This window comes from Eschscholzia californica, unplaced genomic scaffold (genome assembly GCF_041429995.1).
Source record: "Eschscholzia californica isolate CP2 unplaced genomic scaffold, dmEscCali1.0.p SCAF_6, whole genome shotgun sequence".
Lineage (NCBI taxonomy): Eukaryota > Viridiplantae > Streptophyta > Magnoliopsida > Ranunculales > Papaveraceae > Eschscholzia > Eschscholzia californica.
This window is the reverse complement of record NW_028238483.1, coordinates 32,466,701-32,483,498: the sequence shown is the minus strand read 5'-3', so window position 1 is coordinate 32,483,498 and position 16,798 is coordinate 32,466,701. Positions and strand designations below refer to the sequence as shown.

Genomic DNA, 16,798 nt, shown 5'->3' with positions numbered 1-16,798 from the left:
ATGAAAACAACAATTATTATAATTAGAAAGTCGATCACTTAATCCATCTATCTATCGATGTCTAACGAGTTCCTCTAGCAAGCATTTCTTGAAATTGGGTCTCTTGATACTGCAACAATTGAGTACGACTTTGCAACTTTAGCTGTTCATAAAACCTTCTTATAAATTCTTCAGCATCTCCATCAATTGAGTGTCATTCTTATAACTGTTTATGTGATTCATCAGTTTTGGTGTAATAATGATACAATATAAAATGATATAGTCATAAATGATTATCAAAGTATACAGGGCCGGCCCAAGTAGTTGGGAGGCCCAAAGCGAAGTAAAATATGGGGCCCTTCGTACACTAACTATTAAAAATATTTTTTTTGTCATGACAAATATATTAGTACGAAAAACTTGACTAAAAAATTGTACACTTGAACTTATATACTAAATAAGAAGTGAGCCCAATCTACATATAGAAATGAGCTAAATATATTTTGAGAACATTCTTCTTACTTTTCTAGATACAAAATTATTAATTATGCAATTTAAATAAAGATAAACATATAATAAATCTAAAAATAGAAAAAAAAAATTAAATAATATAATCAAATATTAACTAACAAGAAATAAGACAGAGTACCTTTAAATTGTAGTTAAGAATTAGAGAAGAATTGTTACCCATGTTAGGATCAAAGAGAAATAGCAACGAAAATTTAGGGACACAAAATAAAGATTTTTTTTCTTTTTTTTTTGTTGAAGAAAATAACAGAAGTTTTTAGAGAGAAAGAAAGAATAGTGGAGTATGAATTATTTCATGAATTATTTCATATGAGAGAGATAGCACACCAACAAAAATTTAAGAGAGAACCAAAAGTTTTTGGGGGAGAGAAATACAAAATAAAAACTATAATAGGTTAGAGTTGTTGTCTTATTACCTCAAAAAAAAAAAAAAAGAGTTGTTGGCTTATTGGGCCGTGCCAATTTACAAATAAAAGATGAATTAGGGTTTGACCTCAATGTAACATTTTAGAGTGGGGCCCATATAAAGAAACTTCACGTTTACTTGTATTTAAAACTTAAACTTTCCCAAAACAGTACTCTGATTAGTTTGTTCTTATTTCTTTTATGTGTGCGCCTTTAAGATGTCAATATTTGGGGCCCTTGCGCAAGTGAGGCCCAAAGCAGCCGCTTTGGCTGCTTTGGGCCTGGGCCGCCCCTGAAAGTATATGGCATGACTGAACTATATATAAATCAAATATTGAGTAGATTTAATCTCACATAAATAACAGATGATTCAAATTATAATTTGAAGTATATTGAGTTCAAAATGTTTATGGACATATTCATCGATTTTCTTCTCTTTAATGTGTTATGCTACTTCGGGTTTTACGTATAAAGTATTCAATTTGGCTTAAATTTATTATATAAAGAATATCAGCAAGATTGACAAGAATGCAAAAAAGTACAAGAAGATTTCAATTCAAAAGTTCACTTTTGATTGATCAAAACAGAATGTTTGGAGACATATTAGACCAATTCAATCCAAAAAAGAAAACATAAATTCCAACAGGCTTGTTACATCAAAACTCCAGTAAATAATTGTGAAATCTAGACCATGACATCAGGGGTTGATAGCTCAGTGGCAGTCGTGGACCTCGTGGTGTTCTCGTCCTCCCTGTCCTCCCTGTACATAATTACCACAACATAGATAAAATCTAGAGCAACGAATATGACACTCAAGGTATTAATTACTCCTCGGTAGATATTCACCCACTTCTTGTCTGGATGTAATATATCAAAACCCTTTAAAACGTTCAAAACACTCAACACAATCACGACATAACCCATCAATTGATGATAGACATTCCAGTAACATCTGTACTTGTGGTCTGGTTTTGGCCTTAGACACATTGCAAGGACCTGTAGTGTAGCGAGAGCAAAGAGAGCATTGCCGATATTCCTGTGAGCGTTGTATTGAATGCCCGAAGATTTCTTACCCAACACTAGACCAGTTGCCCACCCACCAACACCAACTGCATAAGCAGTCGTCTGACATGCTATGTGCAAGTAAAACCATGCCGGCCCTGCGGAGTCGACTCTCTTCAAGTTCCTTGCAATCATCACACCCAACGGCATTAGTATTCCCCAACTCACGGCATTTAACATCCCATGTACATTCTTGAGTTCAATTCTTGGATTTGCTCCTCCTTTTGTTGGTTTTGATATGTATCCTGAGAGAAGATTAAGAGAACCAAAAGACCCAACATTGGGTCCTGAAGTACGGTGCATCCCAGGAGTTATTCCGTCAAGAAGAGGTCCATCTTGCCATAACTGATTCATAGTTGTAATGTTATCGTCTGGAAGTTCGAATGTTGCAAATATAGTGATCTCGTTATTTGCGTAGGTTGCAGATATATCATGAACAGGGAAACTAAGAGGTCCCTGTTGGAGTTGGGTTGTGTAACTATTCAATGGGGAAGAGTAGGCATGCATTGAACCATTGGGACCTTGAAAAGCAACAAAAGCTTGGGCTCCAACCATACCAGTTGAAGAAGTAGGATTGATTGCCCATGCAACCCACGTTGAAGCAGTTATATTTGCGTGTCGATAAGCTATATCAACAATTCTTGTTGATTGGTTGAAATTCCAATGGATGAAAGAGTTGAGAACAGGAAGATCATTGCAGAAGTTGTAAACATGGGGGGTTTTATCGCCAAAAGAATAGGTCGAGCAAGTTTGTTGTAGTAGTTGAGCAGAGGAGGATGAAGATGAAAACATGAGAAAAATAATGAAAGTGAGAAGGAAAGATGAGAAGAAAAAAGGTGATTTGAAAAGAGAAGAAGACATCTTAATATTGATGGATGGTAGTGATGATCTTTGAAGAAGAAGAAGAACTTAAAAGTTGTGGAAGATCAGTAGAGACCAGGTAGTAGTTAGTAGTAGTAGCAAGTGAGTAATATGGGCTTTCTAAAATAGTAGTGGGGGTCTTCTATTTATACATGTTGGAGATTTTTTTCCTAAAACCATTTGAGTTTCTAATTCCCATGCATCTTTAGCCGACACATAATCCTAATTGGAGTAGAAAGGAATAACGAATTTGGTTAGTTATTAGGATTTCTAAGTAATCCTAATTGGAGTAGAAAGGAACGACCCCAGTTGGACCCTATATACTACCACCTATATATCTAAACGGCAACCTAATAGCATCTCCAATGCAAAACTCTAAAAACTCTTTATTCATCTTATCGTGATTATCACATTTTTGATGTATCAATATCAATGTGATGACTATCGTACATCGTAGTCAATTTCTAAAAAAAAAAAATTAATCAATATTGAGAATTCGATATACTATTGATATTATTTTTGAACAATCAATCAAGTTTGATATTATTTTTATTTTTTGTTTTCATATTTATTTCGATATACTATTGATTGAATGAAATTTTAGCCAAGATTGATGCCGAACTATAACATGTACTAAAACATTGCTTTATTGTACTAAAATATTCTTGTATAATATGGTTATATGAAAAGGTTACATGTATGCTTTTATATATACGGGAATTTTAGATGACAGCTAAACGCATGTCACCAGAAGGTAGATCCCTCTTGGCTAACGCCGTTGTGGTTGATTACATCTCAATTTTACGAGTAAAGTGCTTTCGAGCATTCTCCGAGTATGTGTGTAATGTGAAATCTATTTTGTGAGTTCACATCACGTTGGGTCGAGCTTACTCAAGAAGTGCATCCACAGTGGTTCTCATTTTCACACATTTGGTTTGTGTTAATTCGGCCACTTTGATGAGATTTCACCTTTTTTCGTTCTAAATGCTAGGGATTTTTTTTTTAAGTTTGTCTAAATTTTGAAGTTTAATGAAAAACAATAAGAAAACACCAAAAGAGAAAAAGAAAAGAAAAAGAACTATCAAACTTCACATTATTAAACTCTTCAACAACACAAACAAATACATTATTCCCATAAAAAAAACAAATACATTAAACTCATCAACATTTATGCAGAAAAGAATTAGGAACTACTCTTCACAATATTTTTTCCAAAAACATTTAGACATATTCACATACTAAATCTGCATGTAAGAATTCCAATTGAAAAAGATTACATGACATAGAAGTCAGACGTAATGTGGAGCACTGGTATCTCACCATGGAAGATGTCGTTCGATCTAAACCTGAAAATGAAAAAAAATAATGTCAAAATTAAGAAAACAAAATCTAAAAAACTCAAACAACCCTAATTGAAATGAGAGACTAACTATTGTAGATTAGAAGAAAAAGTTATAGTAAATTACATAAACAACAATGCACACAGATAGAGAGGGGGAAATGGGAGATTAAATCAAATATGAAATTTACTATGTGTAACTATCATATTACAAATTTGATCCAAACCTTTAAATAAAAAATTGATTAAATTATCATATTACACATTTACATTTGAACCACAGATAGTGACAAAGAGCATGATCAAATAAATTTTTTGAGAATTGTCACGAAATGAAGCCTTCTCCAAATCACATGAACCAGGGAAAAGAGAAGTCACCAACAAATGAAATCTAAATTACATAAATTTAATTTATTGATGGAAGATAAACCATGGGAGAATATGAGGATGTCCTATCTGCAAAATGTATAGCAAACTAATAATAAGATTTTCTTAGATGAATGGAATGGAGGACATGAACATGGAGACTGAATAATACGATTTCATACCAGTCGTGGGATGTGATGTCTGTCAAATTTCCAATGAAAATAGACGGCCAGACTTATCCCCAAGATAACTGACTGAGCTGTTTTAATATAATAGATATTTCTTTTGTTTGATTTTTTAGTTTAAAATTTGCGCTTAATAATCTAAAATTTTAACAAGTCTTAGGGGTAAGATGAGATATTGGTCCAATCGAAATTTTGGACTTAGGATTCTTTAAACTTCAAGAGTCCTAGGATTCTTGGTAGACAAACAGACCAAGCAATCTTGATTCTTACCATATCTCATTTTTTATAGGAATCATACTTAGGAATCCGACATCCAAACACACCACTGAAAAGCTTGGGTGTAGATCGAAATTCCCTTTCTTAATGAGTTCTTATGAACGATTTAGCCAGGAAGTAAGAGCAAACAATATCGCTTGGGGCAAGTTACCTAGTTGAGTAGTGGCGCGGCAGAGAAAAAAGAGGTTCGAAGCGAAATTTTATTCGGTAGCCCTTATGCAATGATATAAGATATGATATATTTTTTATACGTAACATCGTAAACAGATATTTAGAACAAAAAGAATTACTCCTAACTACATTAACTTCTTTTACAACAAAAAACTTAAACTCTAGTTCTACATGGTAAATTATTAGAAAAAAAAAAAACAATAATTTTTTATTTCAAATTCTATAATCTTACATACTTGCAAAAGAAAAAAAAAAAGTATTGAATTGATGATGACTTTCAAATATTTATGATTTAGATTTTCTAACATTTATATAGGAGTCAGTTGTTTGAAGGAGCCCTCGATCTTCTAACATGCTATCGAACCTATGGCACTCCTCCCAGTCCCATGCCCGTCTAATTGAGTTTGCAAAAACCAAATTCTATATACTACAACACGTATAATTCGATTGGGGCTTCACCGGATCGGTTAGAAGCAGGTCGTTTTGTGAGCAGGCTTTTGGAATTCGAGGGCCTATTGAATTTCAGAGAATATAACCTCCATTTTAAAAGTCAGACTATAAAAGGAAGAGACCAAGAGAGTGAATGAGCCGCCTACAGCCAACGATAGTCCCCTGTGAAAACCCACTGTTCTTGGCGTCTAGGATTCGCAGTTACAGTCGTTGGAGCCCTTCTTCGTTCCTACTGGAGTACAGAAAAGATCCATTTTCCTATTTCTATTGTTGAATCGTTCCTACTGGAGTACAGAAAAGATCCATATTCCTATTTCTATTGTTGAATCAGTTGACGCCTACCACATTCAGGATAAAGTCTGACCTTACTAGATTAATCTCTTTATGAATCTGATTATTATTTAAAGTAGAAGTTGGAATTCATTGGGTTTTAATCTTGTGTCATTCGAGAAGCTAAAACCCCATTGGTGTACACGTGATCATAAATGCATAGCCTATGACCACTAGACTCTTCCTTAAATATTTCCACTTCCCAAGCAATGGGATCTATTACCTCATCTTAAGGTAAATAGGGTTCATTCTCTTCTTTTGGTCGAGTCATTAGCTTACTATTGAATTAGGTTGTATTTTTTGGGTCAATATGAATTTGAATCGTCTCTCGAGTGACCCTAAAATCAGTTTAAATCACTCATTGAAACAAGAGATATACAAGCATTCTAAAACTTGTCAAATAGACAAAATACCTAACACTGTCTTAATTGTGTTTCGACTTAGTTTACATCAAACTTTATTTTCAACCGCTTAAGTAATTGGATTACTATGCAACTTCTTCAAATCTATTCCATTGTTTTTTAGTCTTTTTATTAAGGGATATTTTCCAAATGGCCCCCAACTTTCTGACCAGTTCCTGTCTAATCCCCTACTTTATTAATGATTCCTATATGGCCCCTTTTTTCAGTTACCGTTAACTTTCCGTTACTCTCTCTCCTCCATCTCATCACCTCTCTCTGCCACATCATTGATCACGCCACATCATCGTCTTCCCTGACAGGGATCGCCGGTCGACCAAATTTCTGGTCGGCGACTTTCAATTTTTTTTCTCTCTCTAAATAAAAACAATTTTTTTCATTTCTCTCCTCTCTCTATCTCTAAACACTCCGGCGAAGGGTTTCCCTTTACCGGAGTGTTTAGAGAGAGAAAAATAAAAAAATTAAAGGTGGCGGGCTGAAAATTTGCACTAAATGTAGTGAGAAAATTACAGTGGTCTTTTACATTTGGTTTAATAACAATAGTATTGATCGGGTCTTCAACTATATTTTTCTTGGAGCACACTGCACATGACAAACCATTAGTACTTTTCAGTTTTGAAGCGTAGAAGTTCAACTCTCTTTAGGAGAAGTCCAGGTCTAAAGCAGCCGAAGCGATTGCTTTAGGGGGTGGTAGTGGTTCAGGACATTGGAGGACACTCAGAGACAAAATGTTCCAGAGACATTTCAAGACATTTCGGGACATTTGTCCGTAGACAAAATGTCTTTATGGCATTTCAAGACATTTGATTCATAGACAAAATGTCTTAGAGACATTTCAAGACATTTGGTTCATGGACAAAATGTCTTGGGGACATTTCAACATATTGAATCCATAGACAAAATGTGTATTGGATATTATTATTATTATTATTATTATTATTATTATTATTATTATTATTATTATTATTATTATTATTTTTATTATTATTATTATTATTATTATTATTATTGAAGGGTAATTGGTAGACATTTATTATTTTAATATTATCATTAGTGTCAGATATAATATATTTGTACTCATATTTCAATAATATATTTTTCGACTTTTGTGGATATCTGAGGATATTGATGGCAATTGGTAGACATTTATTATTTTAATGGTATCATTATTGTCTAATCATATGAAATAATATATTTGCACTACCACTTTGAAAATAAATTTTTTGACTTTCATAGACATCCGTGAATATCTGTGGACATTGATGGCAATTGGTAGACATTTATTATTTTAATGTCATCATTATTACCTAATCATATAAAATAAAATATTTGCACTACTACTTTGAAAATATATTTTTCGACTTTCGTAGACATCCGTGAATATCTGTGGACATTGATGGCAATTGGTAGACATTTATTATTTTAATGTCATCATTATTACCTAATCATATAAAATAAAATATTTGCACTACTACTTTGAAAATATATTTTTCGACTTTCGTAGACATCCGTGAATATCTGTGGACATTGATAGATATTTAGTTGATATTTATTATTTTAATATTATTACTGTCTTACCATATGAAATAAAAAAATTAATTAATATTTTCAAATATATATTTTTTGACTTTTGTAGACATCCATAGATATCTGTAGACATTGATGGACAATTGGTAAATATTTATTATTTAATATAGTTAATATAATATTAATATAATATTAATAATATAATAGTATAATATAATAATAATAATAATAATAATATAATAGTATAATATAATAGTAATATAATATAATATAATATAATATAATAATATAACATAATATAATATAATATAATATAATATAATATAATATAATATAATATAATAATACAATAATATAATAATAAGATAATATTATAATAATATAATTTGATAATAATTATTATTTTTATCATCTTACTCAAATAAAATATAATAATATAATATAATAATAATAATAAAAATAATACAACAGTAATAATAATAATAATAATAATAATAATAATAATATAGTAATATAATAATAAGATAATATTATTATAATATGATTTGATAATAATAATTATTTTTATTATCTTCCTTACTCAAATGTCTCCAAGTATCTACAAGTGTCTTCCATATTTTGAGAGACATTTTCTCTCCAAAAGCTCTCCAAATTTACACTAAAATGTCTCCAAATGTCCCCAAAACCAATTTGTCTTGAAATGTCCCTAATTTCGTGTCTCAAACGAATAACACAGACATTTGGGGACATTTCAAATGTCCCCAACCAATAACACGGACATTTGGGGACATTTAAAATGTCTCCAACCAATAACACGGACATTTGGGGACATTTCAAATGTCCCCAACCAATAACATGGACATTGGGGGACATGAAAATGTCCCCCAATGTCCCCAACCACTACCACCCCCTTAGAGTTTAGACCCCAACCTACTTGAGGACTTCTTCTTCAAAGTTTATAGATTGGTGCGGATTCAATATATAGAACTAAACTAAAATATTGACAAAAATAATGATGTAGCTCAGTGGATAAGAACTTTGTATATGTAGTAAAGGTCAAATGGTGACTCCTCCCTGGATTAGCGTTAAGTATTTTTACTTATATATATATAGAGGGTTTGTTCTGGACTGGTTTTGGGCTTCAAAAATGCTTGAGCCAACCCTGAAGTCGCACTTTACTAATTATGTTGGTTATTACTTTTACTTTTGGATTAACAACAATAAGTCGGTGCTTTGAAGAAACAAAAATACTTTTCACGGTACAAAAATTTAGATGGAAAATGGTTTTGTTTCCCACATCTCTCGACACCATTTATTTCATTCACATCGGCAACCATTTAATTCTTTTCATTTTCTTTTAGATATTTTTTTTTAATCTTCTCCTTCCACCACTACCTCCTCTCACTACCATCATTTCTTGTTCATCTTTTTTATTTGTCCGTACGAAGGCGAGGGCCCCTTCACTGGAACAATCGATCTAGTTAACGTCCAAACCTGATAGACTTTTTGTTTAAGAAAATCTCCCAAAACCAAATTGATTGTTTTGACTAAGGAGACTCCCCTTCACCGGAGAGAAGGGGAGGAGGAGGAAGAGGAGAGAGGTCAGAGACAAATAGTGGTGGTGACGGGAGGATACAAGGAAGAAGCTGACCTTTTTTTTTTTGAAGTGTTCTATTACCGGCGACCACTACCAACACGAAGAGAAGAAGTGGTGGTGGGCATTTTGAGGAAACAAACATTTTTTTCCAATCAAGAATGTCGAAAGCTCGAGAATTTTTTTTGTTCTTCCAAAGAAAGCATCCACCATAACAATAATAGTAGTATAAGATTTTCTTTTGTCAAATGTCTTTAGGATACATGATAAATTATTATTATTTTACTTTTTCTGAAAAATTGACTACGATCTACGATAGTCATTACATTGGCATTGAATCTATAGTCCAGCTAAACTATGACCTAAAGGCCAACAAGTTTATTATTTATACCTCAATAACTCAAGTTCAATAAACCATGGAAACCAACTCCTCTGGAAATCGAACCTGAGACCCTCGAGATTTTGAAATTTATATCAACACATTGGACCACTTTAACAACTAATTATACATGATAAATTATTATTAATACTTTATTATCTAACCAAAAAGAAGGTTCAACTCTTGGGCTCACTGCAAAATGCTAGTACTTAACATATCTTCGTATTGGAAACGCTATGGTTACCATCAAGCCTTTGACTATTTCCATTTTTTTTTTTTTTTTATGTATGTTGAGTTTTGGAGTTGAATATCTGAAGACTTGGAAACTAGGAAATGCACAACTATCAAGAAGGAGTTTGATATAAATAAATCTCCCCCTAATTTAAAGTTCCTTCTTAAACAATTTAACTACTAGAATCCTTCTCCTAGTTGTGCATTGTGGATCTCCATATGTTCTACTTGTATCCCGCCATAAATGCGTTTATCATGGTTATGGCAATTCTCTTCTAAATCATCCAAACCGTCCATTTCTCATCTCTCTACTCCCCATATCTCTCATGAATAACCTAACTCCTTTCAACGCACTCTCTCTCTCTCTCTTCCTAAAGAGAGAGAGAGAGGGAAAGAGAATTTTTAAAGTTGAAAAAGAAGCTTCGATTTCTTCCTCCTCCTAACGTCACAAAAACTAAAACGTATCTTTCTGTTTCCGCCTCTCTCTCTCTCTATCTCTTCTGCTTTTTCATTTCTTCCATTTCTCCTTCATCTTTTAACGACCCTTCAAAGATTAACCCCTTAAGATATTAGGGTTCTTCCATTTGTAAACAGAAATGATGGTTAAAGATCGATTAGAGTTCATTAAATCAAGTTTGGGTTTTTATATTTCATTGATAGTGATCTTTTTCAGATTAGGAAATGCCAGTAACCCAGATCGTTGGTATGATTGGACTGTTTCTTACTCTCAACGTTCTCCTCTTGGAATTGATAAACAAGTCATTGTTATCAATAATCAGTTTCCTGGTCCTCTAATTAACGGAACAACTAACGATAATATTTACGTTAATGTTCATAACAATCTCCCAGAACCCTTACTCTTCACTTGGTAAGTCTTTTTTTTTCTTTGAAACAGTAAGATTCGAACTCTAGTCTGTTTTTTTCTTTATCTGTCGTAGTCTAATTGTTGGAGTTTTAAAAGGAATGGGGTGCAACAAAGGAAAAGTTCATGGCAAGATGGAGTACAAGGGACAAACTGTCCAATACTACCAGGACAAAGTTGGACTTATAGTTTTCAAATGAAAGATCAAATTGGAAGTTTCTTTTATTTTCCAACATTGCTCTTCCAAAAGGCTGCTGGTGGATATGGGCCCATTCGAATTTATAATCGCCCTGTTATTTCCGTTCCTTTCCCTACACCTTTCGACGAATTTGATGTCTTAGTTGGAGATTGGTACATTTCCGACTATCAGGTAATTAAGATAAATAATTTTTGTATAAAATCTTATTCGAGTTAAATTTCAAAACATTTGTTTTTATGTGATTTGACAAAATAGCTTAATCTTGCTGATTTTGGGTTTATAAACAGGACATGAGAGCATCTCTAGACCGTGGGATTCCAATGCCTTCTCAGCCAGATGGTATTCTCATCAATGGTCTTGGTCCTTTGGAGACCAATTTTACTTTTCAGCCAGGTATATATTTTCTTCTTTTGTATATATAAATGACAATATGTTTTGTTACTACTTGACATATACTTTAATTACAACGGAGAAGTCGAAGAGGACATCTAGGTCTACAGATGATAGCCCCTACTTACAACCCTCTCACATTAGAGGGTTTGTTAGGTTGGTCTTGGGTTCAACCCACCGACAAGCCTCTTATGCGAGAGAGTTAATTGTTTGTACAAACCAACCAAACGACAACACTGTTTGCCTAAATCTTTACGATATAGTTTTTCATATGTAACAATGACCACATAAAAGTGTAAGTGGAGGACTGGAGTGGGTTGGATTTGACCTCGCCAACCATACTTCATGTGAGTGTAAAATGAAAGATGGGATGGTCGTCACCCATCTGTACACTTAGCATTACTGGACTGGATAATGTACAGACTAATAGGTTGTTTAGTCATTTTATTTCTAGAGATCTCTTCTTTCTATGTGAGAGATAGGCAATAAATTGGATAAAAAGGTTATTTAACACAGATCAATAAATTAGAGTTATATGAAAATGAGAGCTTTTATGAGCCCTGAAGATAAGGTAATCCAGTAATCGAGATCAGATCAATATCTTTAGAAGCCCAAAGTAAATAACCCATCCCAAGCCTGAAAAAGCAACATATCTCTATGTAAACCCCCCAAACCAATAAATTGTTTAAAATCCCTATTAAAATTGATACTAGTACAAAATGGCTATTAAACAACTTTATATTTGACATTCATATTACAACTTGACCATATTTTAAACATAAAAAATGTAATCATATCGGCTCGTGATATGCTTCGAGATCCAAAAAAATAATGTTGAATTCGAGATTTGTGGTGTATCCATGGTGTAATTAGTGTATCGGTATTATTTTGTTTAAAATATACTACTAAATCATATGTATGTTCAAATGCAGGAGAAACATATAGATTGAGAATATCAAATGTGGGATTGAAGACATCATTGAATTTTAGAATTCAAGATCATCTTATGCAATTAGTTGAGACAGAAGGTTCCTACACCCTCAAACAATATTATCATGACCTTGACATACATGTTGGCCAGTCTTATTCCGTCCTCGTCAAGGCAAACGGAACAGTTGGTATGTCCTATTACATGGTTGCTTCATCTCGTTTCGTCGATCCTGAGATCACTGGGGCTGCTCTTGTTCGCTATCCTGGTTCTCTAGTACTTCCTGTTGGTTCGATCCCAGTTGGACCTGATCCTTTTGATTATAAATACTCGATTCAACAAGCCCTTTCTATAAGGTTAGTATAGTAAAATATCCTTAACATTTTATTTGCTTTAAGGTAAAGTTTCTAGTCTTTGAGTCAGACCTGTCTGAGTCTGCTTCATCCATATCTGACTTGCTCAGATATAAAATAGTAACATCTACTAATATTTTGGGTGTACCTACAGGTGGGACTTAAAAGTTGGAGCCGCTCGACCGAACCCACAAGGCTCATTTCACTATGGCCTAATAAATATAACTCGAACCATTGTTCTCCAAAACGGTGTGATGAGCGTTGGTGATGCTCAACGCTACACTGTCAATGGGATCTCATATGTAAACCCAGACACACCTCTTAAACTAGCAGATTACTACCAACTCGATGATGTATTTGCACCTAAAATATTCCCAGACAAGCCCGATCATCGTGCTCCTGCTTTGGGCTCTTCACTTATCGATGCTACATATCGAACCTTCATCCAAATTGTGTTCCAAAATACCCAATCTTCCTTGCAAACTTGGCACATTGATGGATACAACTTCTTTGTTGTTGGGTAAGTCTTCTTTCTACTAACTTAACCCACCATGACCCAACTCGAAGTTCTCAAATGTAGATGAAAATTCAAGGTTTCTAAACCAATTTTTTTTCCCTCAATTGGTTAAATGCAGAATTGACCACGGTACATGGAACGAGAGCAAGAAATCATCTTATAACATGATCGATGCAGTTTCTCGCTCTACTGTCCCGGTTTGTGTTTACATAATTATCATTTCTTGAAGTCATAAGGTTTTAGATTTTCTTGAGCTCATTTTGGCCTTTGGGTGGTATTGGGGCAGGTTTTTCCAAATTCATGGACAGCAACACTAATGGAGTTGGATAATCAAGGAATGTGGAACATAAGATCCCAAGACGCTGAAAGATGGTATCGCGGGCAAGAATTATACATGAGAGTGAAAGGGATCGGACAGGATGATCCATCGACAATTCCGGCAAGGGATGAAAATCCTATACCTTATAATGTCATAAAATGTGGAAGGGCTAATGGCTCTGTTTAGGAATATCTTTTACTCTTTTTTTTTGTAACTGTACTATAATTTCTTACTCCTTTTCAAAATGAGAAGAGTAATTGGAATTGATATAAATTAGAGTTTTCTTTTTTAAAAGATTGATTACCCTTTAAGAAACAAAGTAAATTATTGATCATGAAAGAAACAAGTGAAAAGAAAAAAACATGTGAAGACAACACTTTGAACACATGAAACCTACCACATGGAAATGTACCCCATTTTAGGTTATATCATGGGCCTATCTAACTTCATTATTGCAACCAATTCTTATCTCTATATACATTATTAATCAAATAAAAATGTATAATTTTCCGCCTTTTTATGGATAAGTGAATAATCTAATCTAACCTAATACGAGCTAATCAAAAGCAAAAAAGTTTTCCTTTCCCTTTCGCCGATGTCTGGTTAATTTATGTTCTAAGTTTTTAAACAAAATAAGCATGCCCAAGAACAGATGATAATTCAAGCAAATATTTCACATCTTATTACACACTTAATGATACAAACTTGCAAGCGAAAAGCTTGGTTCTCACAAAGAAAAAATCAAATGTAGTACATTGCAATTCAATTCTAAATTTCTTAGCTATACATTCAACAAACGAACTTGGATATATGATCATCAACCACGAATAAGAAGTTTTCATGTTTTACCATCTAGTCTTGCTTGTGTAAGTCCAACGCACGCATCAACAAAATCTCCATCGATAAAATCTGTCGAGTAGATCTGTAACCGATCTACGAATCCCCGAGTGATGCATTCAACAATAAATAGTCTTGCATAAGCATGAATTCTATTTGTGACTGGTTTTACACATACAACCGGGTTATCTGCCTTTGGGGTAACCGTATTCTCCACTCTATAGAAGAACTTTCGAGTGGATACTGAGGGTTGTTGACTTAAAAACTTTAAATTACTCTCGAACTTTGTCGAAGGCAAGTCGGTGTCGATCCAATTGTCCTTTAAGTATCCAGCACTCCATAATGGACTACCACCCTTTGGTGCTGGTGACTTCCTTGGCTTCCATACACATATAATTCTCTTAGGAAGCAATTCAGCTATAGTTTTTTGAAAAACATGATCATCTTGGTGGATCAAGAACTCACCTAGTTGTTCTTCTAAGTACTTATCGAATTCGGGTGGATCTTCATGACCAAACTCTGTTCGAACCTCAAGAATTATAATCTCTGATTGTGTCTCAGATAAGAACTTCTTGATATCTTTAATAACAACGTCGAAACTATATGTTACAAGGATTCCATGACAGACTTTACGATCTTCTTGGATACGGATATCCAAGACCCTAGTACCCAAAACAAGTTGTTTGTAGATAGACAAAGATTGAGTTTGAGCAAACGGACGAGAAACGAATCTAATTCCAATTTTGTTGGTTGCTGAATCATGGGTACCTGGCCAAACAATCTTATTGATATTGATTCTGTTTGGGTCTAAACCAGACATCCAATTCTTTCTATCAGGAGGGTGGTAATCTGATCCAGGGAATTCATCACCAGCCTTCTTTTGAAGTTCAGATAGAGTTTTCTTCTGGACTTTAATCGTCTTCCGTCGCTCCACTTGTTTGGATAAATGGGCACCCATTTCTTGAATTACAAAACAACAAGAAGATCAAGAAGAAGAACTTTTGATTCTTCTTCTTCCTCCTCCTTGGATTGTCTCTATTGACTTTGGAAGAGAAGGTGTGGATAATGTGGATCTTTTTATATGACATTGAAAGGTAAGAAATTTTCAGAAAGGCAATGGAGAGAAAGAAGAATGACATTATTTTTTGTTAGGTGTTGGATGTGATTGGACTTTTGTAATTGGGTTGGTGGGACAAAAGAGGTTTATATAATTGGGAGTTTTAATTGGTAAGTTTCTTGTGATTGGACCATTTGTTTAGATATTCATACTTAACTCATTGTTTGTTAGCCCTCCTTTGAATTTTATGCATTCTACCATGTGTGCATATGTTTATATACTATAGTATATGCTCAAAACGTGCATTTAAGTTTGTATTTTAGACTCTAACATCAAATTCTATTCAACATCCATGATATGGCCAAACTTATCGCGAAACGTGGCTCAAATGACCCGCAAATCATGCCAATGATTAGGTCACATAAACATCAATAACCATGTTTAAGGCTTATTATTGTCGGTGAAACCATCTCGTATCGCCCCAATAGAAATGGTGGTTTGGCACGGATCAACACAACCTGTTTATGAGCATCAGCGCTTTCTGGTCATCAATCGGTGTCTGTGTAATTATCAGATCTTGGGTCATGTGTCCAAAATCTTCCGATTCACTCTGATATGCAAGATTGTTGGGTTCTCTTCTCCCATTGGAAGCATCAAACCAAAGGGTTATGACTTATGATCATGTATTGTGCTAGGTGTGGTTCCGGATTAGTTCTCCAGTAGATATAGGGTTAATTCCAATCTGACCCCCAAGTTGTACCCAATTGCTCATTTTGGGCCCCATTTTTGTTCCTTATTCCAATTTGCCACCCAACACCATAACTCCGTTAGTCAAATTTAACGATTAATAATTTATATTATTTTTTAACCTCCCTTTCAAAATGTTTCCCTCTCCCTCATTTCCCTCTTTCTTCTCGTTGGAAAAAGCTATCAACAGACGATCGACGGGACTATAAAGTTTTCAGAGAGAGAGAGAAACCACAATGATGGTGACTGGCGGTAGTGGTGACCAAGAAAGGCCCAAATACAATTATCCATTCATTTATAAGTAAAACACTTTTCATAAGAAGATTATCTGTGAGTCATATAATCATTTACTAGTATTACAAAATAAATATCTTATTTATATTTATTAAGAGTGAACAATGAACAATTGCCGACTGTATTTAATCCAACTAAAACCAAACTAATTAAGACTTCGACTAATAAAATTTAGTAGAGTATATGGTATTTA

At 33.8% G+C, this 16,798-nt stretch overlaps 2 protein-coding genes and 1 pseudogene across 2 annotated transcripts; 1 reads left to right on the top strand and 2 right to left on the bottom strand.

Annotated features, from left to right (window-relative positions):
- Nucleotides 1–1,596: 1,596 nt before the first annotated feature.
- Nucleotides 1,597–2,835, bottom strand: LOC147533683 (cytochrome b561 and DOMON domain-containing protein At5g47530 pseudogene; annotated as a pseudogene).
- A 7,221-nt stretch (nucleotides 2,836–10,056) lies between these two features.
- Nucleotides 10,057–13,964, top strand: SKS18 (SKU5 similar 18). The gene is made up of 7 exons (XM_086648245.1): nucleotides 10,057–10,970; nucleotides 11,064–11,334; nucleotides 11,451–11,556; nucleotides 12,486–12,837; nucleotides 12,989–13,354; nucleotides 13,470–13,548; nucleotides 13,638–13,964. Exons 1-7 carry the CDS (start codon nucleotides 10,699–10,701, stop codon nucleotides 13,854–13,856), a joined length of 1,665 nt encoding a protein of 554 aa, XP_086504371.1. The 5' UTR covers nucleotides 10,057–10,698; the 3' UTR covers nucleotides 13,857–13,964.
- A 365-nt stretch (nucleotides 13,965–14,329) lies between these two features.
- Nucleotides 14,330–15,681, bottom strand: LOC147533681 (uncharacterized). Its single transcript, XM_086648246.1, has one exon. It carries the CDS (start codon nucleotides 15,463–15,465, stop codon nucleotides 14,509–14,511), a length of 957 nt encoding a protein of 318 aa, XP_086504372.1. The 5' UTR covers nucleotides 15,466–15,681; the 3' UTR covers nucleotides 14,330–14,508.
- Between the last annotated feature and the right edge of the window lie 1,117 nt (nucleotides 15,682–16,798).